Here is a 26,702-nt window from a genome sequence, read left to right as displayed (position 1 = left end):
CGTTTGGATTTATTTGACCATGCACCCAAAGATTTATATACAAATATAATTTGCTTATATTTGTTAATATTAGTAGTCGAAAGTGAACATTATCTATTTCCATGCTTTAGTTTTGCTCACAGTCGAATCATTCACTTCTTTACTAAGGCCACCTGCTAAAACTGCATATCATGAATTAAATTGCAACCTGTTGACTTGTGTTTATTACTCAGGAGTGTTGTCAGCCTAAAGACTGACACATGATTTCCACCCCATCCTGCTTTATCTTTCATAAAGAATTGATGATAAAACAAGTAGTTAAATATAATTGTATTTGAACAATATATGCATTCTCGACAAAGTTTTAATTATGTTTTACAGGGAGTCTGAATTGCTTTGAATAAAATGGATAAAAATAATTGCTAAGGAAATGTCCAGAAGCAATATGATTTATGACAATTTTAGGCACAGTACTGTTCCTTATTTAAGTTTGCTACTGAAGTATTTCCATATATTTAAACTGTCGCTAAACATACCAAAACCTTTGGGTGTTTCGCGGAATATGTACACTGTCCTATCGGGCTTTCCGTAGTCTAAAAACGACAAACCAAAACAAACTGAGGCACGGGGGTACAACAGAAAGTTAGCCTTTAATTGTGAATGCAGACTGAAGCGAATGCATTGAACCGGTTTATGATATAACTGCCAATAATCTTGTATGAAGAACTATAATTGCCTCTTATATGATATTTCGTACCTCTATTCGCAACTAAACTAGACTCCCTTGAGTTCGTTTGTTGTTACTTCTAACGCCTGTTACCTTCATTATAAACAGTAAGTACACAATAAGTAACGTTACACATGGCCAAATCGTTTAAGGGCCTAAACACAATGATATCTTATCTGTGTATCTTAAGGGGCTACAGTGAATAACGGTCACCTCTAGTTTCATAGTAACTGATGGTGCGGACAGGTCATCTGATGGCAGATTTGTCTGGTGCGGCGGTCCTCTCAGCTGGGCTCCTCTTCATCTCTGCTTTATTGACCTGTCTGTACGTCAGCCATGTGTCTGATTATGATACGATCAAAATCCGCTCTGAGGAACCCGTGGGACGTCCTCCAGCATCTGTGAACCTTCTAGAAAAAGTTCGGAACATCTTCGTGAAAATATGGACGGATCAAGCGGGAATAACCCAACAACCATCGGACGCTGGTTCTTCCAAGTGTCTCATGAACCTGGACAGCAGATTCGACTGCTCCAGAGACCGAGTACTGACTCGGAGTGAGTGTCAGGAACGAGGGTGTTGCTATGCCCCTCTGGCGCTCACCTCTGGCCCTCCTTGGTGCTACTATCCTCGGTCATATAGCGGCTACAAGATGGGTCCGCTCAGCCCCACCAAGAGAGGCCGGGGTGCCACTCTGGTACGACCGACTCCCTCCTACCTCCCCAGGGACATAACCACACTGCGCCTGGAGGTAATAGAGGAGACGCCGAACTGCTTCCATCTCACAGTAAGTTTCTCTAAATCAGGCATTTTTATATTTGAAACAAAATGAAACAAATGTACCTTATTTGAGTTGAGGTACATGTGTGAGTAATTATGTGAGTTTTTTATACTATTATTATTTATAATTTCTTCTTTGGGAGACGTTTTAATCCAAGGCATCAGTGAATTCAGATAGAAGTCATTAATGAGCATAGGTATCTCTCTCAAGGGTGCTTGTGTATGTTGGGGAATGAACCCACTACCTTTTACCATTCACCCTAGCCACTATTTCACTATCTGATTAGGAGTTGTGTTTGATCACACTAAAGAAAATGCATTTCAAAAAAATAAATATGGTCATTTCTCACCATGCAAATGTATTTGTTAGTTGAAGGACCCCTCGTTGAAGCGATATGAAGTTCCTCTGCCTCCTGGTAACTTTCGTGGGCTGAAGACCGACCACGACTCTCTCTATACAGCCGAGTTCCAGCCAGACCCTTTTGGCTTCATCATTCAACGTAAATCCAATGGCCGTGTAATGTGAGTTGATCATTTTCAAATAAGTTAAACTTTCCGTTAATTATTCCCACATCACAAAAAGTGCTTTGTAATAACTACAACTTCTATATTTTACATTTTTGTAGAGCAGCATGCATACAAAACTAGGAGAAGAAGAGAAATTATAAGAATTTAAAGAATTGAAACCACAAATCGACAAAAAGTATACTCCACAACCTATTTGTAAAAAGCCGCACCCCGTCTTGTCAACATTATATGCCCATTTTATCTCCAGCCTCTTGGTGAAGGTTCCTCATTCTCATCCCAAATGACCTAAATGACCTCACTCCCCTTCACTGACCTTCCCCCCTGACCTCCCTTTCTGTCCAGTCTGAACACCACCGTGGCTCCGCTGCTGTTCTCGGACCAGTACCTGCAGCTCTCCACCTCCCTGGCCTCCCCGGTGCTGTCCGGCCTGGGGGAGCACTACACCCTGCTGGGCCTGGACCTCAACTGGACCAGCCTCACCTTCTGGAACAGGGACATGGCGCCTCATGTCAGTTTAGGAGTACCTGCATTGGATGGTTGTTTTTGTTGACCAATGTTAACTTTGTAACTTTTTTTTTTTGACTCAGGCTTTATAGAAGTAATTGTATGGTATATTTATATAGCCATACATTCACAATTAAATCTTATATTTCCTTAGTTATTCCAGTATGCTAGTCTACGTTACCTAATTGATTGTATGTCCTTGTTTTTCCCAACCCGCTGCTACAGGCTAATGCTAATATGTATGGGTCCCACCCGTTCTACCTGGTCCAAGAGGAGGACGGCCTAGCGCACGGCGTCTTCCTGCTCAACAGCAATGCCATGGGTACTCAACACCCGTTTTGCCTGGAGTGCCCCTGTTTTACCACCTAAATCATACATCTGGGTGAACTTTTGATTGTCACGCAAGGGTCGATACTGAAATGGCCTGTAATGGCTGATCAATGTCACACCTGGTGGTAAAATAAGGGGCCCTCTAAGACACTATAGTGCACCCACTCTCCCATGTATACAGTATATATATCATATCGATATTTACTTTGTGATATTTTTTGCATAAGAGGTGGCCCTGCAGCCCACGCCTGCCCTCACCTGGGTGTCAGTTGGAGGGATCCTGGACCTGTACGTCTTTCTGGGCCCCGACCCCCAGAGTGTGGTACGACAGTACCTGCAGGTTGTCGGTATGGGGCTCCGTTTCATCCAAAATCAGTAAACTCAATTCAAACTGGCTTTGAAGAAGTTGTGTGATAATGGCTCCTTTTTTTGTATTTCAGTGATGTTTGATGTTTATGGTGATGATGGGCCACTGTTTTTTCCTGGATTTTTTAGTCTAATTTGATTAACATGAATCACAGTAATGTGATCACACACACATTTTGCGTGAATGCTAAAGGACATACCTTTTTATAGTTGGGGTCCTTTATTGTTGATAGTCTGTCGGGTATGGGTGGAAATGAGTGGTCATGTGAGTTATGATTGGTTGACCTAAAGCCCTCCCCACCCCTAGGCTACCCCATGATGCCTCCCTATTGGTCGCTGGGCTTCCACCTGTGTCGTTGGGGCTATCACACCTCCAATGAGACCCGATCCGTGGTACAGCGCATGCACATGCACAATTTCCCACTGGTAAATAATTTCTAATTTGGTTCCAAATTCAAATGAAACATCTACCAGGTGGTCATGGGATTCATGTGGGATGTAACCAATAACGTATATTGTTGTGCATTGATTGGTGGCTAATGGTTTAAATAGGATGTGCAGTGGAATGACCTGGACTACGCAGACAAGCGCCGGGTGTTCACCTTTGACCCCCAGAGATTCGGGGATTTACCAGACATGGTGGAGGAGTTCCATCAGAGAGGGATGAAGTATATTCTCATACTGGTCAGTTGCAAAATCAATATCTTTAAACCATAAAACCCCTGTTTTAACTCTCAAACGAACACACAGTTTTTAAAGGGGTTCAATTTGTTGAAAGTGCTGGTTATCCTGATTCTGTAAACCCTGCAGAAAACCAAGTAGTTCCTATAATCTGCCAATAGGGGTCAGTGCTCTCAGACAGAACGTACCATCCCAGTCCATCTTCTTCTTCTCAGGATCCTGGTATCAGCAGCAGCAGTCCTAAAGGGACGTACCTTCCTTATGAGGATGGACAGAGGAGAGGGGTCTTCATTAGGAATGCTACGGGACACACCCTCATCGGGAAGGTTGGGCTCTACTGTTTGTGTTTTGCATATCCCTAACCCTAGCCCCTGTATTTGAAATAACTAAATAGTTTCAGGTTGAAACCTTGCTTTTCATTACCATAGTGAAATTATTCTGTGTTCCTGAAATGAGTCTGTGTTTCTAAACTGTGTTCCTGCACTGAATTGCCATATGCTAGCACAGCAGAAGCCAGTGCTATGCAGACACCCGCTGAGTCGCTGTATTGTATTTCTATCCCTGTTTCCCAGGTGTGGCCGGGCCGGACTGCCTTCCCCGACTTCACAAACCCGGAGACTATCCTCTGGTGGAGAGACTGCATCCAAAGTTTCCACTCTACCGTCAAACTAGATGGGCTGTGGATCGTAAGTTTTGTTTACACATGCACACACACTCACTCACTCACTCACACTAATGAGCTGTGTCTGACCTCACATGTATACACAGAAGCATGTTTGGTAGACCAGCACCTTATTATTATTTCATACATTTAACATTTACATGATTTCATCTAGTTTCCTCTCTTCCCAGGACATGAACGAACCAGCCAATTTTGTGCAGGGTTCAGTGGACGGCTGTCCAGACAGTGACCTGGAAGCTCCACCCTATACACCAAGTAAGTCTACTGGATCACTGCCATTGATCGCTTTCAATTACTCTTATAACATACTCTTATGATGATTTTGAACGAAGATAATTCCGTAAGTTTGCCCATTCAAGAATAAATAGATCACTAACTTTTAAGGGACAGTGTGAAACGGTCCCTTTTCATAAACTAGACATACAATTGAGTGAGTGTGTGACATAAGTACTTCATAAAATCAACCTTTCGTTTTGACCAGTTGCTTTGTGCATACTATTTATTTTCTCTAAATATCCGTCTGGAAGCTTTTTTAAATTGGTTTGCCCTTTAGCAGACCAGGGTGCATTTCCTCAGTCATTTGCCATTATTTCTTTGAATGGCAATTTGCTTGAGAATTTGCATAGAATGGTGGGACTGCCTCTTGCTGCTTGAGTTTACAACAGTGCTGAATGAAAACCAGGAGTCCAACTGAATGTGGAATGTGTCTAATATAAAGTCAATGGGTTCTGCTGAAAAAAATACCAGTGGTACTGGTATTTTGAGTATGCATGCATCTTTGGATATAATGTATTATATGCCGGATTTATCCTCTGACTTTTTGTTTCACACATGTGGACCATAGGATAGTGTTAACCTTTTAGCAAGATGCCCAACCCACTACCTGTTCTTTCATGACATGTATATGAATGTATAATGTGTAAACCACTTGGGAAAAAAAGTATTGGCAACCAAATGACTAAAAAGTAGATAGGACAACATTAAACCCACAGGTGTTGGGTTAAGCTGAAACTGAACAGGCATGTTTACATAGACACGGCCGATGGTTTCCTGTCAACATTACAAGCAGGATATGCCCATGTATTGGACTTTTACTCGGGCGTACGGTTAGTTAGGTCAATACAGGCAGTGGTCCTTATCTTTTAAAATGGAGGGTGATATCAGCAAGAAAGAGTGAGAGTTCTTGCTATATACCTGTTAACAGGCATTTGAACAAAAGGGGGAGGCGTTGACCTGGTTTACAGCCAGAATATGGCTGGTACATCAGAATGCATCATGGGATTTTTAGATTAATAAAGTATATCTTATCTTATTATTTCATCCTTGAACTGTAATGTGTGTGTATGTATGTTTGTCTGCGTGTGTGTCTGTGTCTGTGTTTCTTGTCTTCCATTTAAAGAGGGTGTCATCGGAGGCCAGCTGAACGTGGGCACCCTCTGCATGTCTGCGCAGCAGAACCTGTCCACCCACTACAACATGCACAATCTGTACGGATTGACAGAGGCCAACGCCACCTACAGGTAACATGGCACACAGCAAGTATCTGGTAAAAAGTGTGAAACTGCACTGCCTTGTTCAACCTATGTCTATTTGAGATTTACAAGGCACAAGGGGAGTTCTGGTAGTAACAACCGAAGCATTTAAATTGCCTGACTTTATGAGGGGATTCAGGAGCACATGCACAATGGATTTCATCAATCAATGTCATTTATAGACATTCATAGCATTCACAGCACGGACTGCCATCACGAGAAAGATTGATTGCTGTTTTTTAATACACTTTCAATATAGACGTTTTGTAAAGGATCTGTTTGATTGTGGCTCATTCATAGCAATAACAAATTGTTAGGCAACAAAAAATGCTTATTTAATTTTGTGATTTCCTGTTTTTACTGTGTCCCTTATTTGACTGCATGTGTATTGACTGTGAAGGCTGTAAACTTATCTTTACAGCACTTTGGTAAAAATATACTTTTTTTTTGGGTGCTACATAAATAAAGTAAAATTGTAATTGTAAACTTCAGTGAGTGTCTTGTGTGGGCAGAGCCCTGCTGGAGGTCAGGGGGAGGCGGCCCTTCGTCCTCTCCCGCTCCTCCTCTCCGGGCATCGGACGCTTCTCCGGGGTGTGGACCGGGGACGTCCGGAGCGACTGGGAGCAGCTGCGGTACTCTGTTCCTGGTAAGGAGGGGCACGTGTGCATCTGTGGTGCCAGAGAACACAATGGATTACCTTCTCACTGGGGTTTAGTCCCAGAAAATATATACACAGCTCTGTTCCCAAATCGATCAAAAAGTATTGTCTCTTTACTGTCACTTTATTGTCCTTTTTTTATGACCTTTCGTTTGTTATCCTCCCCTCTACCCCCTTCCCAGCTGTGCTGCAGCTGGGCCTGTCGGGCATGGCGTTGGCGGGGGCTGATGTGTGTGGCTTCGGGGGGGACACCACAGAGGAACTGTGTGTGCGCTGGATGCAGCTGGGTGCCTTCTACCCCTTTATGAGGAACCACAACGACAGGCCCAACGCTGTGAGACGGACCGTCCGCCCCTACATGTCCCTGTGTTGGCACGCTGTTGCTTATTTGCTGTGCACACAATGTCATTTGTTGTCCTGTTTGGACAGGCTGCGTTGTTTACTTTGGTTTAGTCAGGTTTTTGAGCCTTTTGTCTTTGTGTTTAGCCGCTATTGTAGGATTTTTTTTCTTACAAGTGCATCTGTTTGATGTACTAAGAGAGGTTATTCTAAAGTCTTTGCGTGTGTGTGTGTGTGTGTGTGTGTGTGTGTGTGTGTGTGTGTGTGTGTGTGTGTGTGTGTGTGTGTGTGTGTGTGTGTGTGTGTGTGTGTGTGTGTGTGTGTGTGTGTGTGTGTGTGTGTGCGCTAGCCCCAGGAACCCTACGTGTTTGGGCAGAAAGCCCAGGCGGCCATGCGGAGGGCCCTGAACCAGCGCTACTCCCTCCTTCCATTCCTCTACACACTCTTCCATCACGCACACACCTCCGCAGACACGGTGGCCCGGCCCCTCTTCCTGGAGTACGTCTCTCTACATCTCTTTCCGTCTCTTCTCGTCGGCACTTCTTGCTCCCTTTATCCTTTTCATGTCTCTCTTTAATCCGTTCGTCCTCTCATCTGCGCTGTTCTTCTATCCTCTCGTTCTTCTTCTGCCCTCCTTCTCTTTTCCTCTCCTCTCCTATCTCATTCTCCTTTCCTCTCCTCTCATTCTGCCTCTCTTCTCCTCCTCTTCTTCCTCTCCCTCTCCTCATTTTCTATCTTTACATTCCCCTTCTCCCCACTGCTTTTGTCTCTCACTCTCCCACCGCTCTCCTCTCCCTCACACAGTAATAAGGATCTCTGAGCTTGGCTTATCCTACTTTCAGATTCCCCAATGACCCCAACTGCCAGACCATAGACAGGCAGTTCCTGTGGGGGCCCTCGCTGCTTATCAGCCCTGTGTTGGAGCCAGGGGTCGTTGAACTGGCCGCTTACCTGCCCGCAGGAACTTGGTACAGTCTGGAGGATGTAAGCATTGACACCTCCCACTCCCTCTCCAATCACCTTGCCCATGGTTTGTTTGCCCTGCGTGCTTAAAAAAACGCAGATGAAACGAATATCTTTGAATCAATATATTTCTAATAAAGTACTGCCAACCTAGGGTAGATCATTTAGGTGTGTATTGCCTTCACTGAGAACGACCACAATTGCCAATGGCCGGTTGTGGGTTGTTTGTGAGGACAAATGTTTCACATCCCATGGATGTAGATCAGCCATTGCAAAACGTAAAAAAAATCGACCTCACATCTGGTGGTAAAATATCAATGTTATGTTAAACCTGTTATAGTCTAATAAAATAAAAGTCTTATAGTCCTACCTGCCCATGTAATGGGTTTGCAGGGTTTGCCTTTCTACAGTAAGGGCCAGTACCTGCTCCTGCCAGCCCCGCTGGACACCATCAACGTCCATGTGAGAGAGGGACACGTCATCCCACAGCAGGTCAGAGTATGGGGGCGCACAGAGAAGCTGCTCGACTCCTTTGGTTTCATCAGGAGATTGAATGAATGAATGAATAGAATGCAGAGATGTACTCCGGTACTGGAGCAAAATCCGAAAAAAACTCTTGATTAGAATAAGAGAGAATGCGATTATCTTCTTGAGTTCAGGTGTTTACCTTCAGACAGGATTTTATCGTACATTTTAGTGTCAGTATAGGGTTATAGGTCTGCTTTTTTTGACCCATTATCATTACAGGCTCCAAACATAGAATAGGGTTACATGAACTACAAAATCTTCTCTATTTCTGCAGGAGCCAGCCCTGACAACCAACGCCTCGCGCAGAAATCCTTTCCTCCTCACGGTGGCACTGTCCCCAAGGGGCTGGGCCAGCGGGGACCTGTTCTGGGACGACGGGGACAGCATGGACACCTTCCATACCGGAGAGTACTGCTATGTCCTCTTCATCGCTGCTCAGGTGGGGAAGACTTCTTCACTGATATTCACTTCCATCCGGTCATTTACATTCAGTCATTTAGCACATGATGTTATGCAACTTGACCTACAAATGAGGAACCAGTTGCTGCAAAAATCGTTTTTATAAAAAATACAACATGACAGAGTGTGGCTATAGGAATCAGGAAGTAGGTTTTTTAGTGTTGTGGTATTCAGTTGCATAATAGGAGATAGGTATAATATAAAAATTATATACTTTCCAATTTCTATCAAGAATTAAAACAACAAAGCGCAGAAGATGGTCGATTACATGTGTTTTGAAGATATAGGGAGGGATTATGCAGATCTAAGGTTCATGAATCGAGGTGCAACACCTCAAAATAGTCTGGTCTGGAAACTTCAGATTTCAGATTTTTTAAAAGAAAACATTTTCCTTGGAACATAAGGAAATCAAACTCTGAACTGGTTATAACACATTCATTACGTGCTTCAGGTGACAGCTCTACCACGGACTAGGAGATTTAACGACATTGTTTGCTCGGCCGACTAGTTCCATTTTTAGGAATTTAAGCTTAACCTTAAGGCCCTTTAAATGTACAATATGTAAGAATCAGTAATTACTGTGGGTAGAGACAAAAACAATCAAAAACTAATGTTAGTTTTATACACTCCTTTTTCCTGGCCTATTTCTTATATACTAGAAATCTGCCCAAAGGTTGTTGGAAAGTCGGGCAAGGGCACATTTAAAGTACAACCTGTTCATATTTTGGCAATTTAAAGTGATTCCTGTGTGTAAAAATCCTACAAGCAGTGCCTTTAATGCAAGAAAACTCTATATTTTGTTCCTATTCTGGTGACCCCTTGGTGATTTCGATCCTCCAGTCCCAGGTTGTGGGTGACCCGGTCAGGCAGAACGGGGGTCTGAGCCGCCTGGTTCTGGGGGGTCTGAGGGTGTTCGGGGTGCCGTCACGGCCCGTATCTGTGTGGGCCAACGGCCTGAGAGTCTTGGACTTCACCTATCGCACAGACACCAAGGTGAGCCGAGGCCCTGGCCGGATCTGAGGTGTTAGTTGTAATTACTTGTCAACTTCCATCAACTGTTTTTATGAAATGGTTAAATCTCACTTTACGTATTTGTGTTTGCTCAAATACCAGCAATTCCAGTTTTATCACCGTTTTATCTAGCGCTTTGTATATAAATATAAATATAAATATCGTCTATAATCAATAAGGCTATTTAATATTATGATTATTGTTTTGATTATTATTAATATGATTATATGCAAGTTTATGAATGTTATAGTTCAAAGTTTCAATGTTTCAATGTTAAAGTGACCAACAGACTAAATTTTGACTCACTAGGCAAGCTTTGAGTATACAGTCTAAAAGCAGGGCCATGGGAGGATGACGAGGTTATAGTTCTCAGAGTGGATGACACACCATCTTCATAGAGCATGTCTCGACCACAAGCATGATAGCATCTCCAGTAGAAAATACGGAAGTGCAATGTAAGAAACTTTCATGGACTGAGAGACTGAAGCAGAAACACAATAAGAGCAATACAACGATTTAACGGGTAGGATAAAGAAACAACAGATCAATCTAGCCATCAAAACACTTTATAGTAGTACAGTTAGAAATAATTAACATTAAAGAAACACATAAAAGGCTAAAATAAAACTGAACAGATATATTATGTAAGAATATTACGTAAAAATAGCAAAAATTGCTGAATTAAGCTGTACACATTATGATAATAAGATTATGGTAGGAAGATGATAAGGGTGCATTAACCAGTTATCGCAGATCATAAACATGCTAATTAATTTTGATCATAATAAAGAATCATCTGGTTATATACTCTAAACTCTCTCTTTGCCTGTCTGTCTGTCTGTCTGGAGGCGTTGAAGGTGAAGGGTTTGGCCCTGCCCATGTCAGAGGTTTTCACAGTCCGGTGGGCTCTGTGATTTCGGAAGAAGAAGCCGCTTCATTCACACTACTTGTTCCCCCTCATCAGCTTTCTTACCTGTTGGTTGTCCTATGAAGCAAGCAATCTATCTCCAAAATGTAAGGCAAATTAAGTCATTTGTTTTAACCCCAGATCATGGAAACAGTAAAGTAATCAACATGGTTGGAATAACATCTTTCGGTTTTTTCATCCAAGCCAAGTGGATATTGCGAGAGAATGATTATTGTATATATCATGTGTATAATTGTATTTATTTCATCAAGTGAATTCCATTTAAAGGAGAAATGTGTAAGATTGCCTTTAGCTTTTTGTTGTTAACATGTTCAGTGCACTGTGAAATATGCACTGTTTACCTCCCCTTCACATAAACCCATGGTATCCATGTATCAATGGACATAATCTGGTCTGTTTTATATAATCGAACTTTGAAGCTATCATCATTATTTATCTTGGTCACTTTATTAGCAATGACTGCTTCTCACTGCTACACTGAAGAAAGTAACATTTAGCGATTGATTTTCGAATTTAAATGTGCTTCTGTTTTTGTTTTTCACTGCATTTCAATAAAGGATTTGTAAATGTGGTCCTCGTTGGATTATTAATTTAGCCAACACATTGGTGGTTGTTGCTTAATTTATTAGTTTACAACTAACATATAAGGCAATACGTATTTATACCATTTTAACAAGATGCATATCAGTTATCATTGTTCAAATAGAAAATAAATAGTTTCGACATATTGTTAATTATTTAAAAAAAAAAAAAAATGATATATCGGTCGTGGAGGGATTTTATGGTCTCAACAAGTCCGCACGAAAGAGATGATGATGATGATGATCTTCTCTTGTCTCTTGCGTCCTCGTGACGTGATGTTCAGACTCAGAGCAGTGGTCCTGATGATGCGCATAGAGAACCAACTGCATTCTAGCTTAGTCCTCGTGACCTCTAAATCAATACGTTATATATTCAATATTTGTTTAGCTCAAGGGTTTATCACATGTTATTTATGAAACAAACGGCGTTTAAAACGTTCATAAATCATTGTAAATTGGCGGCTTTTCAGTCTTCGCCTTTTTCTATTCCGGAAGCAGCGGGATTTGGGGGTTGTGTCTAAAGCAGCAGCGTTAAACGTGTGGTGTCACTGTCATAGCTCACCGATACACACAGGGATACTCTCTCATCCTACCAATAACACAAGGGGGAACATACATCAAATAAACAACAACGTTTGTGCATGATAGCCAGCTATTGCTCCCCATGCAAGATGGACGTTAGCCATGGACTGTAGACTTCTCCGGCGGGATTGAAGGTGAGAGCTCTGACGCTTCTCTCCTGTCTGTGTGTGTCGTGTGTGTGTGTGTTCACCTCGTCGGGCCATTTCATTCATTCCTCCGTCAATTCACCGGTGTGTCTCTGTCGCCAACAATAACATGATGTGATTGTTCTCAATGCCTCACTCTAATTCGGTGTTCAACTTAAGTTTCCATAGATTGTGTCATATGAACCGATTGCCGTCTTGGTCGAGCTGGCTAACTCAAATATTTATGTTCCAAGATGCAAAAGCAACAGATGAACTGTAACTGCAGGACAACCACCGTTGAATGAAATGGTTAGGATCCTCTTTTGCTAACCACGGTGCAAAAACATAAAGGAAAATAACTTGTCCTAAAGAGCCTGCTGTCAGATAAAGTATGATGCTGCTGGTGGTGCTGCTGCTGCTACTACTACTACTACTACTACTACTACGACTACTACTACTACTACTACTACGGCAACGACGATATACCTAGCCTAATAGTACTCAGAAGATGGGCATATGTTGAAGGCTGAATCAGTCCTGTTCGTCATGTTACTATTCAGTGGCTAATATATGGGTTACTCTGTGATGTTCAATATCTGTTTTTTATTAATTATTTAATTGAATGGTGCTAATGTCTTCGCAATGGATAATAAACAAAAAAATTTGGTGACAAATGTGTAACAATAAGATACCCTAACGAAGATGTAGGCTATGCAATAAATAATGTGTATTCATGTTAGGCCATTTGTCAATTCTGTGTAGTTTTCCTAAATTTGTGTTTCCAGAACCCTGGGGCATTCCAGCTATAATATAAAGTTGAAAGAGCCTCGCTACTAAAATATAATTTCAATGTTTCCAAGAGGTGGAATTAGCATAATAAGAGAGAACAATTGTGAGGATTTTATCTGTTTCTTCTCTCTTATCTACAGTACAGCATGGTAAAATTAAGCCCCATATGACAGTGGGGGTTATTTACATGGCAGCAATGGTAATCTGAGGCAGCAGATACCATGCCAGTGTTGCCCCCCCACGGAGAAATATGTTTGAATATCATATTTTAAATCTGGCAGTTGATTTTATTTCATCACTTATTAACATGTGTCAGGGAGAAAAAGTGTTTACTGTGTTACACAGGCCTGGCATCTGGACGTGTTGGCACATCAAAATCACCTACTTACCTCCTTCAGTCACATACAGACCAAAATAACCACAGGTCTATCTGTGCCGACCGAGTGGAGCACATTGTAACCGTTATCAGGGTGTGTCGGCCATGTGCATTTTGGTTAAATATAATCAACCAGGAATGGGACATTTGCAGCGATTGGACTATCCCGTGTGACCAGTTTATGGGGTGAAAGATACCAGTATGTATCTGAGTTCTTTGAGTTGGCACTTGGTGGTTTGGGAACTATTGAGTTTGTTTTTTTGAGCTTTTTTGTTTCCTATCTCCCTGGCTTGTGTTTGGACTCCATGGCAGTACTCACTTCCTGTCTGGCATCAGGAAGTGGACCAGCCTGTTTTAATCAAAGAAGGTAAACATGGGAACATGAGGAAGCATACCAAAAGGCCACGTGGTGATAACATCCGAGGTTGGACGCGTTGGTGCGAACACTTAACAGTAAGGTTCAGGAGTAATTCAGTCATATACATATGCCACACAGCACGGCTAAAGGCTAAAGGGCAAATAAAAACATGCATCTCCATTTGCATCTTGGGGACTTTTAACTTATTAGATTGGTAGGCACTTTCATCCAAAGCGATTAACAGTACAGATATTCTAGCAGCTAGGGGGTTGGAGCGTCTAGCTCCCTGATGCCTGCAGGTAGTTTGGGTTAGACATTTTGTACCAATTTTGGTTGGCAATCAAACCCTGACCGCACTGCACTTACACTTTCCTTCACCATGAAAACAAAGCGTCCATCTCGGACACCAAACTCAGTTTGGTGGCGAGTCAAGAGGAGGTCATTTCAGTATCCATACTGGTGTCCTTGTTTCCCTTTCTTGATAAGCGCTTGGGAGTCAGTACAGGTGCCACAAGAACACTGTTTGCTCACGTCTTTCTGAAGCGTTCAGGTGGGTGTTTCATGTGTTTACACAAGGTGGGTCGCACACCAATACACTCTTGCCTTGTGCTCGTGTGTATTTATATGTTGTTGTAAAATTAAAACGTTCTAAGGAAAAAGTCTGGGCTTGACCTCCCGGTGGAGGACCCTGCATTAAGCAGTGAACAAAAAGTGTGCCACAGGAGAATACATTTCTAGGTTTAGACAACTGATTCAATGTTGTAATTCTCACCAGGTCTGTGCTTACTCGATTTCCTTAACCATATATTCTCCTTGTTGTTCCTCTTTAAACCTTTCCCATCTGACTCCATTCTACCTCCTTACATGCCCTCCTTTCCATATCTCCATCTTACCCCTCCTCTCGCTCAACCTCCATGACCCCTTCTCTCTTTCTCTACCTCCTCATACCTCCGTTTTCCCCCTTCTCTGTTTTACTCCTTCATCCATTCCATTTCTGTATCTCTCTCCCTCTGTCTCTCCCTCCATGCCTCTACCCCAACTGTCTGGATACCTCTAACCCTCCTCCCTCTCCATCTCTCCCTCTGTCCCTCCCCCCGTACCTCTGTCTGGATACCTCTAACCCTCCTCCCTCTCCATCCCTCTCTCTGTCCCCCCCTCCCCAGAGGATGGGCCCAGGGTCCGGCGACCTGTGGAGATGTCTCTTGGTCGGCTACTGCGGCGCGCCTCCTCCAAGGCCTCCGACCTCCTGACCTTTAACCCCGGCGCCGGGGGCTCGTCGGCGCGCTCAGGCCTGGACGGGGAAATCATCTTCTCCAAAAACAACGTCTGTGTGCACCCCGCCGAGCCGCTGCCCGGGCTCGGAGAACACCATCCAGGTACGCTTCTGCCACTCTGCCCCCCCCCCCCCCCCCCCCGTGTCGGGAAGCCTACTGGGGGGGGGGGGATGTGCGTTCCTCAATGTGTCACGCAAGTCCGCTTATCTCTGTTGAACAGCAACTGATTGTACTGACATGCGTTCAATTAGAAACTCTTTCAGAAGCTCATTCAATGTGGAATCAAACGTTTGTGGTACATAACCGTGTTGGGTTTTGAAGTCTGTCGGTCCTCCTCCGAATCTCTTGTGACTTTCAGAATTTGTCGAACATACTGTTATTCTGTAAATGGGGTATACTTGGTAGCATTCAATTAGCTGTTGAACTGAAGTTTTATGGAAGTTAAGGCAACACATTAATTTTGATGTTTTTATGGTGTCCCTGAGCTACCATTACTGAGCCGTGTAGCGATTCCAGAGTTTTAAAAATACAAAAGCAAATGCAAACCATTAAGTAAATCAACCTAATGATGTCTGATGTTTATTTGAATAATGGTTTTAAAGCAGGGCTGAAGTATATTGAGTAGGCGACTGTAACACAATAATACAATAATACAAAATAACCTGTGAGTCAATAACATATCCATCAATGCATTATTATCAAGTAAAAAAAAAAACTTCTGAAGTGTTGGCTAAGTACAGCATGAAGTTACCTGCTGTACTTTCTGAGCAGACAAAATGACCTTTTCCGACCATGTGCTGATGTTCATGACTTGGTTTCATTTAAGGCAATGGATGTGTGCAGTGTTCTTCTGTGTATTCTAGCTGACGATGCAAATTGTTTTAGCCTTTAGCAATTCATGCTTACTCCCCAGTTAAGTCCAAACAACACATAACATGGAAGGAAGCTGCTCTTCAAGTTATCTGTAGTAGATCATTAGTCTAGTCACCCATTACTGCCTCAATCATTTGGGATAAACTATGTTACTGAGTGATTTAGCGATCCCGTTTAAAACAGTCAGGAAGAATGCACATTTTTCAGAATGGGATTCTTGTAGGTCACTTTATAAATGACTTTGTTGTTTTCAAAATGCCTTACTTACACTTATGTGACAAAGTTAGCTATACTTTTTAAAGGAGGAAGGCAGGTAAACATCCATCCATTTATAACTGTCCTGCCCTGTTTTCAATGGAAGGCTAAAGGCTTGATGTGTTATCATACCTGATAATAGCTGCTCATTTAGTTTTATATGAGAAGCCGGCAAGTGGTTTATTATTATTTGATGATTCTCATTATTATTGTCACACGCTGTGTGCAGAAGAACTGAGGGAAAGATCATAGAATCAATCTCACAAAGTACTCTATATGATCAAGCCATATCGTAGAAATTCTGATGATGTGTTAATTTGACTATGTCCTCATTCAGCAGACACTTCTCTCAAAGGCGACTCAGAATGCAGTAAAGAGCATAGGCAAAAAGTGGATAGGCAATAGGGTTCAACAAGGTTATGGACATCAGGGCAATCAAACCCATTACCTTGTGCCTCAGATGACGACACCCTTTAACCTAATACAACCCCCTTCCTGCATACTTTGTTCACCCTAGTAAATGGATAGTGTTCCATCTCGGGTTACAAGAGTGCCTCTATGTGTGTGTGTCACTGTTAACTGCCTATCCTGTCACTAGCGTTCCCTGTGGTGGTTTGATGCTGGTGCTGCCCCCTGCAGGCTACCTGTGCGTGCACGTGGAGAAGGACGACAGCCTGGGCACCACGCTCATCCTGACCTGGGTGCCCAACTGCCGCATCCAGCGACAGGACGAGGAGGCCCTCCGCTACATCACCCCGGAGAGCTCCCCCGTGCGCCGAAACGCCCGTCACCGGGGCCGAAGGTGAGTATAGGGGGGGGGGGGGGGGGGGGCTCTTGTTGGCTCTGATGTGGTGAATGCCAAGGCATGTTACTGAAGCGAGAATAGTTTTTTTTTTTCTTGAAGGTACCTCGGGAGGTCACATGTTGATTGATCATTGTTGCAACTTATACTTCTAGTAAGTTATAGGTTAGTTAAGTTTAAAGGTCTTAACTCTAAAGGCTATCTCAGCTGTGCCGCCTCCTGTCGTGTCCAGGGAGATTTGTGCACAACACAAATTGGCTTCCTGTAACGTATTTGAGGTTGTTTCAGAATTGTGTGTTGAGGGAAACTTCAGATGAGGTTGGACTCCCAACCCAACCCCCATCTCCCCTTCCCCCGACCCCTCTCCATTCCAGGCCTCGCTCACGCCCCCCCACGGCACAGGAGGAGGACGTGGTGGTAGACGAGGACAGGAGCGTCACCAGGCCGGTCCCCACCACCAGCATCACCAGCGACGGCCAGAGGCTCCCAGTGGCGGGGGAGGCCGGCGGGGAGCCCTCTCCGACCCGGCACCAGGCCTCGTCCCTGGGGACGGGGGACGAGGGAGACGAGCTTTCGGATGAGGTGAGCCGGGACAGCACCATGGGCTCGGACTCGGACACCTTCTCCTCGCCCTTCTGCCTGTCGCCCGTCAGCGAGGCTCTCTGCGAGAGCAGCGGCTCCGTCTTCCTGGACAACGAAAGCAGGTGGGTGGAGGAAAAGTAGGAGTAGACTGTTTTTCGGACTATTTCCTATTGCTACTCTGCATTTTGGCCAGTTGTTTGTTTAAACTAGGTCCCCAGCCCTTTTTCTGTAGTTGCTCCACTTTCGAATGAATGCGTGTTTTTTCTTTAGCTTGTAAATCTTGAATTAAGCTCTTCGCTTGGTTACGAAAGTTAGCTTTTACGTCAATGTAAATGGACATAAGGTGGATTGGAAATGTAGATGGGAGGCTATGTATGTGTTATTGCTGTGTGTTTTAAATGGAACTGATGAAAAATATACATGATTTCAGATTATTTTTTATAATGGGGTACGTTTTTCTTCTAGACAGGAGATGATGATGGATTGCAAAAATCCAGTTATTTCTATAATTGAGTTGAATGTGTGTGTTATCTTCTAAAATGTTGTCCTTAAAATTGTTGTAATTTGCTTTCGTATTTTAAGGGGTTTGGTAAATATAAACCTCATCATGGTTTCAATCCTTTTTTGTGTACATCCTAGTTAGCTAGACTGTAATGAGAAGACTAGCAATGTGTAACATGCTACAGAAGCACATACATGTAACATGTTACAAGAACAGCAACACTACGTTGTCTAGCTTTGACTAACTTATATCAAAAATTACTAAATTTTTTCAGTTACCAACTGCTATATTCAAAATATTATATATACCCTGATTACTCGACCACAGTTTACCACACGGTGGAGCTCATCACGACCGAAACTCCCATCGCCACCTACAGCTCACACTGCAGTTTCTTCATGCCACCACACGGTCGAGCCAAAGAGGGTAGAATTGACGCTAGAGGCGTATTATTGCGGCGCTTGATGTGGTATGTCGTCGGCTGTATCATGGTGGCTGATCATGCGTTGCTAGGGTTTTTAGTCACCATAGGGCGTGTGCTTGTGACTAATAAGATGCATGGCAATGAGTCATCTAGAGATGCTTACAGTGCTGGTGTGATTTGACAAGATTTGGTGCATACCCTTTCTGAAAAAAAACACAAAAAAAACATAATGTTTGTTTTCTCTCTTTACCGCCTGCATCCCGCTAGGGCGTTGAGTGCATAGCCCCACCGCTGCTGGATTCTGATTCCTTATCGAGGGAACCATCTGGATGGGCTATTGGGTTTGCTTTTCTGACCTTACAGCCATTTGACTTTACGATTCCCTCATAGCCTGTTTCCACACAGCCATTTGGCTGAGGAACTGCCCTGTATGTGTGTTTTTTGTGAGAGAGAGCGTTAGTGTGTGTGTGTGTGTTTGTGTGCTCTTGTGTGTGTGTGTGTCAGAGAGAGAGAGAGAGAGAGAGAGAGAGAGAGAGAGAGAGAGAGAGAGAGAGAGAGAGAGAGAGAGAGAGAGAGAGAGAGAGAGAGAGAGAGAGAGAGAGAGAGAGAGAGTGTTTGTGTGTGCGACTGCTTTAACTACTCAGAGCCTGGTTTTCTGGAAATGCAGGCAGTGTGTGACTTGGCAGCGAGGCTCCCTGGTGCACAGCTTCTCCTCTCAACTCTCCCTCCTCCTCCTCCACTGCTGTGCGACCTGTTTAACTGTCAGGCCTCTCTTCCTCCTCCTCCTCCTTCTCCTCCAGCACCCTGGCTGGCACCAACCATTCATTCCTCGCTCTCTCTCCTCCCGCAGCTCCATTCAGATGTCTCTCTCTCTCGCCACCTTCATTCTTTGCCCTGCCATGCTCTCCATCTCCATCATCCCTCCCTCCTCTTTCTGCCCTTAACTTTAGTCACCAACCCTCCAACATGCCCCCTGCTCCCCATACAGCCCTCTCCTTATCGTTTGTCCTCTCTTTCTCTTCCTCTCTCTCGCTTTGTCTGCTTTTCTACTATCTCCGCTCCTCTATTTCTTTCTCTCTCTCTCTCTATTTTCTCCCCAACCCTCTTCACTGACTCTGTGTGTGTGTGTTGGTGTTGCTGGGCTGAATGTCAGTTCTCTCTCCCTCCCTCCCTCCCTCCCCTTCTCTCTCTAATTGACACTGTTAAGGGGCCAGGAAATGGAAACATGTCACTTGGAATCATTCACATAGAGAGAGCTGAGCGAGCGGGCATCAACATAATACAGAGACAATACAGGGGGAGAAAGGGAGTTCAGATTTGATTTAGCTAGTTTCACTTGATGATTCATATTCTGTTCATTATGAATCCACAATGAGGTTGACATGCAGGTTTGCAGCATTAAAATCTCCTAATGTTAAAAAAAAACAAAAAAAAAACGGTGACTTTTGCGTACGGGTGTGCGCACTTTGGAATACAATTTTTCGGCGCGTTTGACTTGTGCTTCACAGACCACCACATAGATCGTTCCAGAATTCTACCCAAATCAAACCATGAAGCTCCATTCAAGACTGAATATGTTAAAGGGGGGAGAAAAACGCCTGAAAACCAATTCCTGTTTAGAGTTTACAGGTTACAGATGTCTACTTTCTGAGGACTGTTGGCCACACAGCTGTCTGTCTATCCCAGGGTTAGATGGAGGTTGGTGCGTTTCCCACGAGACCGTCTCCAGACGTCCCTGGTCCAAGCCCCTGGTTCTCTGTGAGTGCAATGGAAGGTCGTGTCTCTGGGGGGAGTTGGGCAGGGAATGACACGCAAGGACGAGAGAGGGAGAAAGAGAGTGGGAGGGAGGGAGGGAGGGAGGGAGAGAGAAAGTGTTGCTCGCCTTGGGGCAGTCACACCTCGGGCCTAGAGGGACGAGCCGTTTCAAAATGCCGCACCGTTTCTAAAACAGCTTGTTGACACGACGGGTTCTTTGGATTTACACTCCCACCCCACCCCCACCCCTACCTCACTCTCTCTCACTCCCTTTTTTCCCTTTTTTCAACCGTTGTTTTCTTTATTTTTCCCCCTGGTCTTGATGGGGACCAGAGCTGGTCACTTGACACCTTTTTTCATAGGGTCGACCGAATTAACATTTCGTACACGAAGGGAACGCAGTGCCTCGATCCACACATAGAGGTCCCAAGAGAGTGTGTTTAATGTGTTGATTTATTATTTGTTGATTTATTTCCACAAGCAGCCCATTTGGACTCGTAAACACAACGCAAACTTTGAAGATCCGCAGGTCTACAGAAAAAAAGGAAATTTATGTATAAATTTCAAACAATAATATGGTATCTTCCATATTTGAGGTCACTTAAGCCCCCATCCCCCTGCTCTCCCTACCCCTTTGCCTAAGGCCTGAAGCCTCCCCACTGGGATCCAGGCCTAGGCCTCCCCCTGGGCTCCGGACTTCACCCCTGGGCTCCACGCCTAGGCCTCCCCCTGGGCTCCAGAACTAGGATTCAATCCTGGGCTACATGCCTAGGTCTTACCCCTGGGCTCCAGGCCTAGGCCTCACCCCTGAGCTCCAGGCCTGGGCTGCTAAGCGTCTAGTTGTATGGTTTGATGCAGGGGTTAGCGGGCAAATAAACCAGGCTGCAGCTTGGATTGATCAGCCTTGTTAGCTTCTCATCTGCCGACAAGGGAAATGATTAGCAAGACATGATTGATTCAGGGTGGGAGGAATCAGCCATTCCCCTCTTTTTTCTCTTTTCCCCCTCTCTTTCTCTTCCTCTGTGTCTATCTCTCTCTTGCTCGCTCTCTCTTTCTGTCTCTCATTTTCCCTGTCTCTTCTTCTTCTCTCTCTCTCTCTCTCTCTCTCTCTCTCTCTCTCTCTCTCTCTCTCTCTCTCTCTCTCTCTCTCTCTCTCTCTCTCTCTCTCTCTCTCTCTCTCTCTCTCCCCCCCCCCCTTCTGTCTCTTTCCTACTGCAACCCTTTTTTCTTCCCTTTACAACTCTCTCTGCCTCGTGTTTATGTATTTCTTTATTTATTTGAGGTTTATTTGAATAGGAACAGATACAGAAACATCGATAAGCTTGAGACAGTCATCTGTTGTTTGCATTTTAGTGGAAATAACATAAAATGAAAAAGAAAAGAAGATATAGAGAGAGCACATTGTAAAAAACGAAGTATGCCAGCAAGTTTGTTGCTGAATTAGCCCAAACTTTGTGTTTCTTTTGAAGGTGTCAAATGTAGGGATACATTTCAAGTCGTCTAGAAGTGAATTTTGTCCCTTTTACTGAAAAGGCAGTTTAAACGGAAGATGTGTGTCTCTCTCTCTCTTGTCAATGATCTGTTCTTTCTATTTTAGTAGAGCGTGTTTTCATTTGCCAATCTTTATTTCAGGAAGTGTTAACTGCTTGACTCAAAGCATTTCCCTGTTCCACCGTGGGCTTCAATAAAAAATTTACAGTGATCTGCTCTTTGCACAATATCTGCCCAATACGTGTTTTCTTTTTTGTTTTTCTTATTCAAACCCGTAGAAGTCGTGTTGGCTACTCCTGTCTGGAGATTAGGCTTGTGTAAACGTATTGTGGGAGAGGTATGTTATAGACTGTCTTGAGTGTCAAAGGCTTTCTAACAGTTAACACTTCCCGATCTGCTAGCTCGTCAGAGGCGTGTGTGAGAGTCCATTATGGACATTAGCCATGCTCTATCAAATCTGTGTGTGTGTGTGTGTGTGTGTGTGTGTGTGTGTGTGTGTGTGTGTGTGTGTGTGTGTGTGTGTGTGTGTGTGTGTGTGTGTGTGTGTGTGTGTGTGTGTGTGTGTGTGTGTGTGTGTGTGTGTGTGTGTGTGTGCGTGCGTGCGCAGTTGCACACACATGTGTGCTACAATTTATTGCACCAGTCCTAATAAACTGCAGGACAAATGCACACAGGAACATAACACGAGCACACAGAGAGTGTTGTAAAATAACAACTTGTTTGTGTGCTCTTCCTGGGTATTCCCATTTATTGGCCTCAAAGAGATTCAGGCCTTTTGTGTGTGTGTACGTGTTTGAGTGTGTGTGTACGTGTTTGAGTGTGTGTGTGTGTTGTGTGTGAGTGTGTGTGTGTGTACATTTTTGTGTGTGTGTACATGCACATGTCTCTTCTCCTACAGCAGTGGAACCAAAGCTCAGGTTTCAATGACGGGAACAGCATGCCCGCCTTGGGGGAATGACAAGGAAATTGGACAGCGCAGAGTGTGATTTGTGTGTGTGTGTGTGTGTGTGTGTGTGTGTGTGTGTGTGTGTGTGTGTGTGTGTGTGTGTGTGTGTGTGTGTGTGTGTGTGTGTGTGTGTGTGTGTGTGTGTGTGTGTGTGTGTGTGTGTGTGTGTGTGCAGCCTCCATGCATTCCTCCCAGTCTCAGCCATATTGAGACACAAGACAACAGGGCAGAATCAGCAGAGAGTCCAGGCTTAGGCAATATGTCTGAGCCTTCATCAGAGGACTCAACCACAAAACTACGAGTTTACGAGACGGCTACGCCTTTTGTCTACAAGACAAGCATCAATAAAGCCCTGATTTAGGGAATATTGATATCTATTATGCAATTTTCATTGTGAGAATTTGGCTTCAGGCATGACCCAACAAACGGGTAAAAAATGTAGTGATTTCCAAAAACATTCTTTGCAGGCCTTTACAACTCTTTTGACGCAGCTCTCACTCCAAGACTGTTAAAGACGCCAACAAAAACACGCTTGGTCTCTATCATCAATCAAGTATCTCATCTTCATGGGTCCCTCTCCTTGTCTCGGTGTTCCTCCCCAGGGAGATGTGCGACGAGTCCATGACCCCCTCAGTAAGCTCCGCCTCCAGCCTGGACAGCCACGCCCCTTCCGAGTGCAGCAGCCAATCGCAGGGCATGCGCTGGGAGGAGCAGCAGAAGGCCCTGGCGCTGGAGCAGCTGTGCGGCGTGTTCCGGGTGGACCTGGGTCACATGCGATCCCTTCGACTCTTCTTCAGGTCAGTCGGCAGGGGTCCACGGGGTTGAGAAGAGGTCGGCAGGGGCTCATGTTGTTTTCGTGACCTCAGCGACCTCTCGGGATTCACTTTCCCCGTGGTCCTTTGTCTTGAGGAGCCCAAAAGAAAAGTCACCTAGGTGGAGTGTGGCACCCACCTGGTTGGCGTGTAGTAACAGACATTGCTGTAAACCCATTTTCGGAATTGCCAAATTATGGTCTATTATCTAGATTATATAGTAATTGGATTGAAGTGAATCCTCCGTTTTGCGAATGCAGGGCATGTTCACGATTCGGGCGCTTCTGGTGCGCACCTATCGTAGGGAGAGAAAGGGGGTCTTTGTGCCAGAGAAAACTGTGAGCTATTGTATCGTGGGAGCCTTTGAAGCACTGTGTTGTTTGTGTGCCCTGGCAGCGATGAGGCGTGCACCAGTGGGCAGCTGGTGATCGCCAGCAGAGAGAGCCAGTACAAGATCCTCCACTTCCACCACGCCGGCCTGGACAAGCTGGCCGAGGTCTTCCACCAGTGGAAGTGCTGCAGGGAGACCCAGCTCAAAGACCAGGTCAGGAGAGCGCCATTTTAACCTGCACTGTGTCACGTTTCGACCGCAGCAATTAACTCCATTAAAAAATACGTCTGAACTCCCAACGTTTCTCGATGAATAGAACGCGCCCGTCGACGAGTAGTTCCATCCAGGGAACATAAATTGTTTTATCCTGGTATACTTTCTTTCTTCCATTTCTGTTTTCTCACTAACTCTCACTCACTCCCTCACTCTCTCCCTCACTCACTCACTCACTCGCTCACTCTCTCCCTCACTCCCTCACTCTCTCACTCTCACTCAGGTGGTGGATGAGAAGTCCTGCATGCAGTTCTCCATCCGCAGACCGGTGCTGCCGTCGGCAGAGAGCCACCCGGAGGAGCGGCTTTACCGCCGGCTGGAGGTCAACACCTGGCTGAGGCACTTCAACCGCAACGGACAGGTGGAGGAGGAGTACAAGCTGCGCAAGGTGTGTTGTTGACGGGGGGGGGGGGGATGTGATGATGGGTTAAGTGGGTGTTCCTGTGTTGGAGAGAGAGAAGGAGATTGGGGGAGAGAATGGAACATCTTTGAAAAGTATGATAGTAAATCCAGTGTCATAAATGCTCCAGTCATTTGCAAAATATCCCCTTGAGTCCCAAACTGAATAATTTTGTGCACATTTGCACAAAAATGCTTTGGTTGGCTCAGTATATTAACTAAGATATTCTATGAGTCTTTCTTTTTTCATATCATAAAAATGTAGCCACTGCAGCCCTGAAATCTGCATTCATTTTTTAGCTATCCCGTTTTCAGTGGAACAACAGATTTAGTGATGCCAACGCCAGAAAATAACATAACTTTCAGGAAGATTTTTATTTTGGGTTCTTTATTCTGCTGTAGGCTATGAAAGTTAACAAGGTTATTTTAGCTCACGGCACGCTGGCCAGCTGATTTGACAAAAGGTTGCACATTTATTTTAGTGAGTGGTGATGAGACTGTAGCTGTGCTGTTATGTTATGAGTATGTCATAGCTGTGCGGTTATTGAAAGTTAATTAACACCCAGTAAGAATCAAGTATATGTGTATACATATATATATATATATATATATATATTTCTGTCTCATATTCACGGTACAAGATATATTAGCTATATCTAAGTATCAATTATGTTATCTCGTGGATGTCAAAGATCACATGATGTCTTGATTCATGTTCCCCCCGAGATCTTAATTTGAATGCTGGTTTAACCCCTGCACAAAACAAAACCTGCTGCTTTTAGCTCCGGAGTCTGTTTCCTCTTTTTAGTCATCAAACTGAAACATGACAAATCGTTCCAGTCATACAGGGAACTTGCAGCGCACCACCTCGTAAGGTCAGGGGCGAGGTTGAGCTTTTATATGCTGAGTCATCTGTGCTTCGTGCAGCACACTGGAGGTACTGAGATAACTCAGTGACCATGCATAGTGTGTTTTAAGCATTGTCCCGAGTCATTCATGAACCTCTTTCTAGATGTAGATCTTCGTTAAACAATGCAAGATGGCTACTACCTCAGAGCACTCACAAGCTCTCTCTTGAAAAATAGGTTGTAATCTCAATGAGACCAAGTTCGTGGGTTTGACAAAGGTTAAATACAAATGCATGAAATGCTATTCAGAAGTTGTATCCAGAGCAACCCAGTGAATGCAGGGAGAAAGGTCATTAAGCAGTAGGGGGGCTAGAGCCTTTTTGATTGATGAAGTAAAACCTTCCAGTCATCTGGGGATATTGGGGATCGAACCCAGTACCCTTTTAGATGGGACTGAAACAAACTATCCTGTCCCTTCCTTCCCTCTTCCTGTTACCCTTTTGAGTGTTAGTCCAAATCTGGCCTATTTATTCACATATGTCGTCCTTATGTATATAGATGTATTGTTTGTATATGTTATGGGAGTTGTACTTATTCTTAAATTACATTTCTTCATTCTATTTTTGATTATTTTATCTGCCATCAATTATGGCAGATACCCGTATATGCTCTGCTGTGACACCCAAATATGTCCTCTGGGATTAAAATAAGATTTGATCAAACGGTTGCCTAAAACCTCCTCCCTCCCCTCCTCCACCCCCTCTCTCCTCCCCCGGCCTCCAGGCCATCTTCTTCGGTGGTATCGACCCGTCCATCAGAGGCGAGGTGTGGCCCTTCCTGCTCGGCTACTACAGCTGTGACTCCTCTTCCGAGCAACGTGAGGCCTGGAGGCTGCAGAAGCGCACGCACTACCACGACGTGCAACAGCGCAGGTGGGCGCACGTGTGTGTGTGTGTGTGTGTGTGTGTGTGGGTGTGGGTGTGGGTGTGTGTGAGAGAGTTTAAGTGCCTGTACTGTTGTCTGTGATAAATATGTTCAGGTCAAATTTAAGTGCAGCCACGTAAATCATATCCATGGAAGCCGAAACAAATTCATGCCGAGAAAATGAAGTCTCGATATCCTGACATTGATGCATTTAATGAGCGATGACATTGTCGCCACAGTGGCTGCCAAAATTCTCCCTCACTCAGTCGCTCTCTCTCACGCACATACACACATGCAAACACAGACAAACCACACATTTGTTTGTGGTTTCCTGACTATCAATAAGGCGCTTTCTCTGAAGGGGTGTTAAGGGAACGCAGCAGGTGTGCAGTAAATGTTCTCTGGGG

The 26,702-nt window shown here is 44.4% G+C and overlaps 2 protein-coding genes across 4 annotated transcripts in view; both read left to right on the top strand.

Moving 5' to 3' along the window:
- Positions 1-138: 138 nt before the first annotated feature.
- gaa (alpha glucosidase) lies at positions 139-11,564 on the top strand. 2 transcript variants are annotated; one of them, XM_060042225.1, is made up of 19 exons: positions 139-1,491; positions 1,855-2,006; positions 2,355-2,520; positions 2,742-2,838; positions 3,074-3,193; positions 3,520-3,638; positions 3,765-3,896; positions 4,109-4,219; positions 4,466-4,579; positions 4,746-4,830; positions 5,975-6,095; positions 6,620-6,753; positions 6,948-7,099; positions 7,460-7,602; positions 7,947-8,088; positions 8,461-8,559; positions 8,870-9,034; positions 9,895-10,047; positions 10,914-11,564. In XM_060042225.1, the coding sequence occupies exons 1-19, from the start codon at positions 940-942 to the stop codon at positions 10,977-10,979; spliced, it is 2,823 nt and encodes a 940-aa protein (XP_059898208.1). In that variant the 5' UTR covers positions 139-939; the 3' UTR covers positions 10,980-11,564. The 2 variants fall into 2 exon arrangements, with proteins under 2 accessions (XP_059898208.1, XP_059898201.1); XM_060042218.1 differs by having other exon boundaries at positions 7,454-7,602.
- Positions 11,565-11,843: 279 nt separating this feature from the next.
- The window catches only part of tbc1d16 (TBC1 domain family, member 16), a 28,115-nt gene continuing 13,256 nt past the window's right edge, over positions 11,844-26,702 (top strand). Inside the window, exons 1-9 of one of the 2 annotated variants that reach the window (XM_060042245.1) lie at positions 11,844-12,290; positions 13,759-14,354; positions 14,968-15,180; positions 16,846-17,008; positions 17,383-17,712; positions 23,311-23,505; positions 23,917-24,064; positions 24,348-24,512; positions 26,155-26,303. In XM_060042245.1, the coding sequence (XP_059898228.1) occupies positions 15,000-15,180; positions 16,846-17,008; positions 17,383-17,712; positions 23,311-23,505; positions 23,917-24,064; positions 24,348-24,512; positions 26,155-26,303 (1,331 nt within the window). In that variant the 5' untranslated portion in view covers positions 11,844-12,290; positions 13,759-14,354; positions 14,968-14,999. The remainder of the gene's footprint in view (positions 12,291-13,758; positions 14,355-14,967; positions 15,181-16,845; positions 17,009-17,382; positions 17,713-23,310; positions 23,506-23,916; positions 24,065-24,347; positions 24,513-26,154; positions 26,304-26,702) is intronic. The other variant, XM_060042236.1, reaches the window with a different exon arrangement.

The sequence above is a fragment of the Gadus macrocephalus genome, chromosome 2 (assembly GCF_031168955.1).
Source record: "Gadus macrocephalus chromosome 2, ASM3116895v1".
In the NCBI taxonomy this organism is placed as follows: Eukaryota; Metazoa; Chordata; class Actinopteri; order Gadiformes; family Gadidae; genus Gadus; species Gadus macrocephalus.
The sequence above is the reverse complement of the archived record's forward strand: the minus strand, read 5'-3'. Positions and strand labels throughout refer to the sequence as shown.

Excerpts from the sequence above, each read along its gene's own strand:
- gaa (XM_060042218.1), top strand. The coding sequence starts at position 940 with ATGGTGCGGACAGGTCATCTGATGGCAGATTTGTCTGGTGCGGCGGTC. Across the intron at positions 3,194-3,519 it reads ACAGTACCTGCAGGTTGTCG|GCTACCCCATGATGCCTCCC; the intron begins GTATGGGGCTCC and ends CCCCACCCCTAG. Across the intron at positions 7,603-7,946 it reads GCCCGGCCCCTCTTCCTGGA|ATTCCCCAATGACCCCAACT; the intron begins GTACGTCTCTCT and ends TCCTACTTTCAG.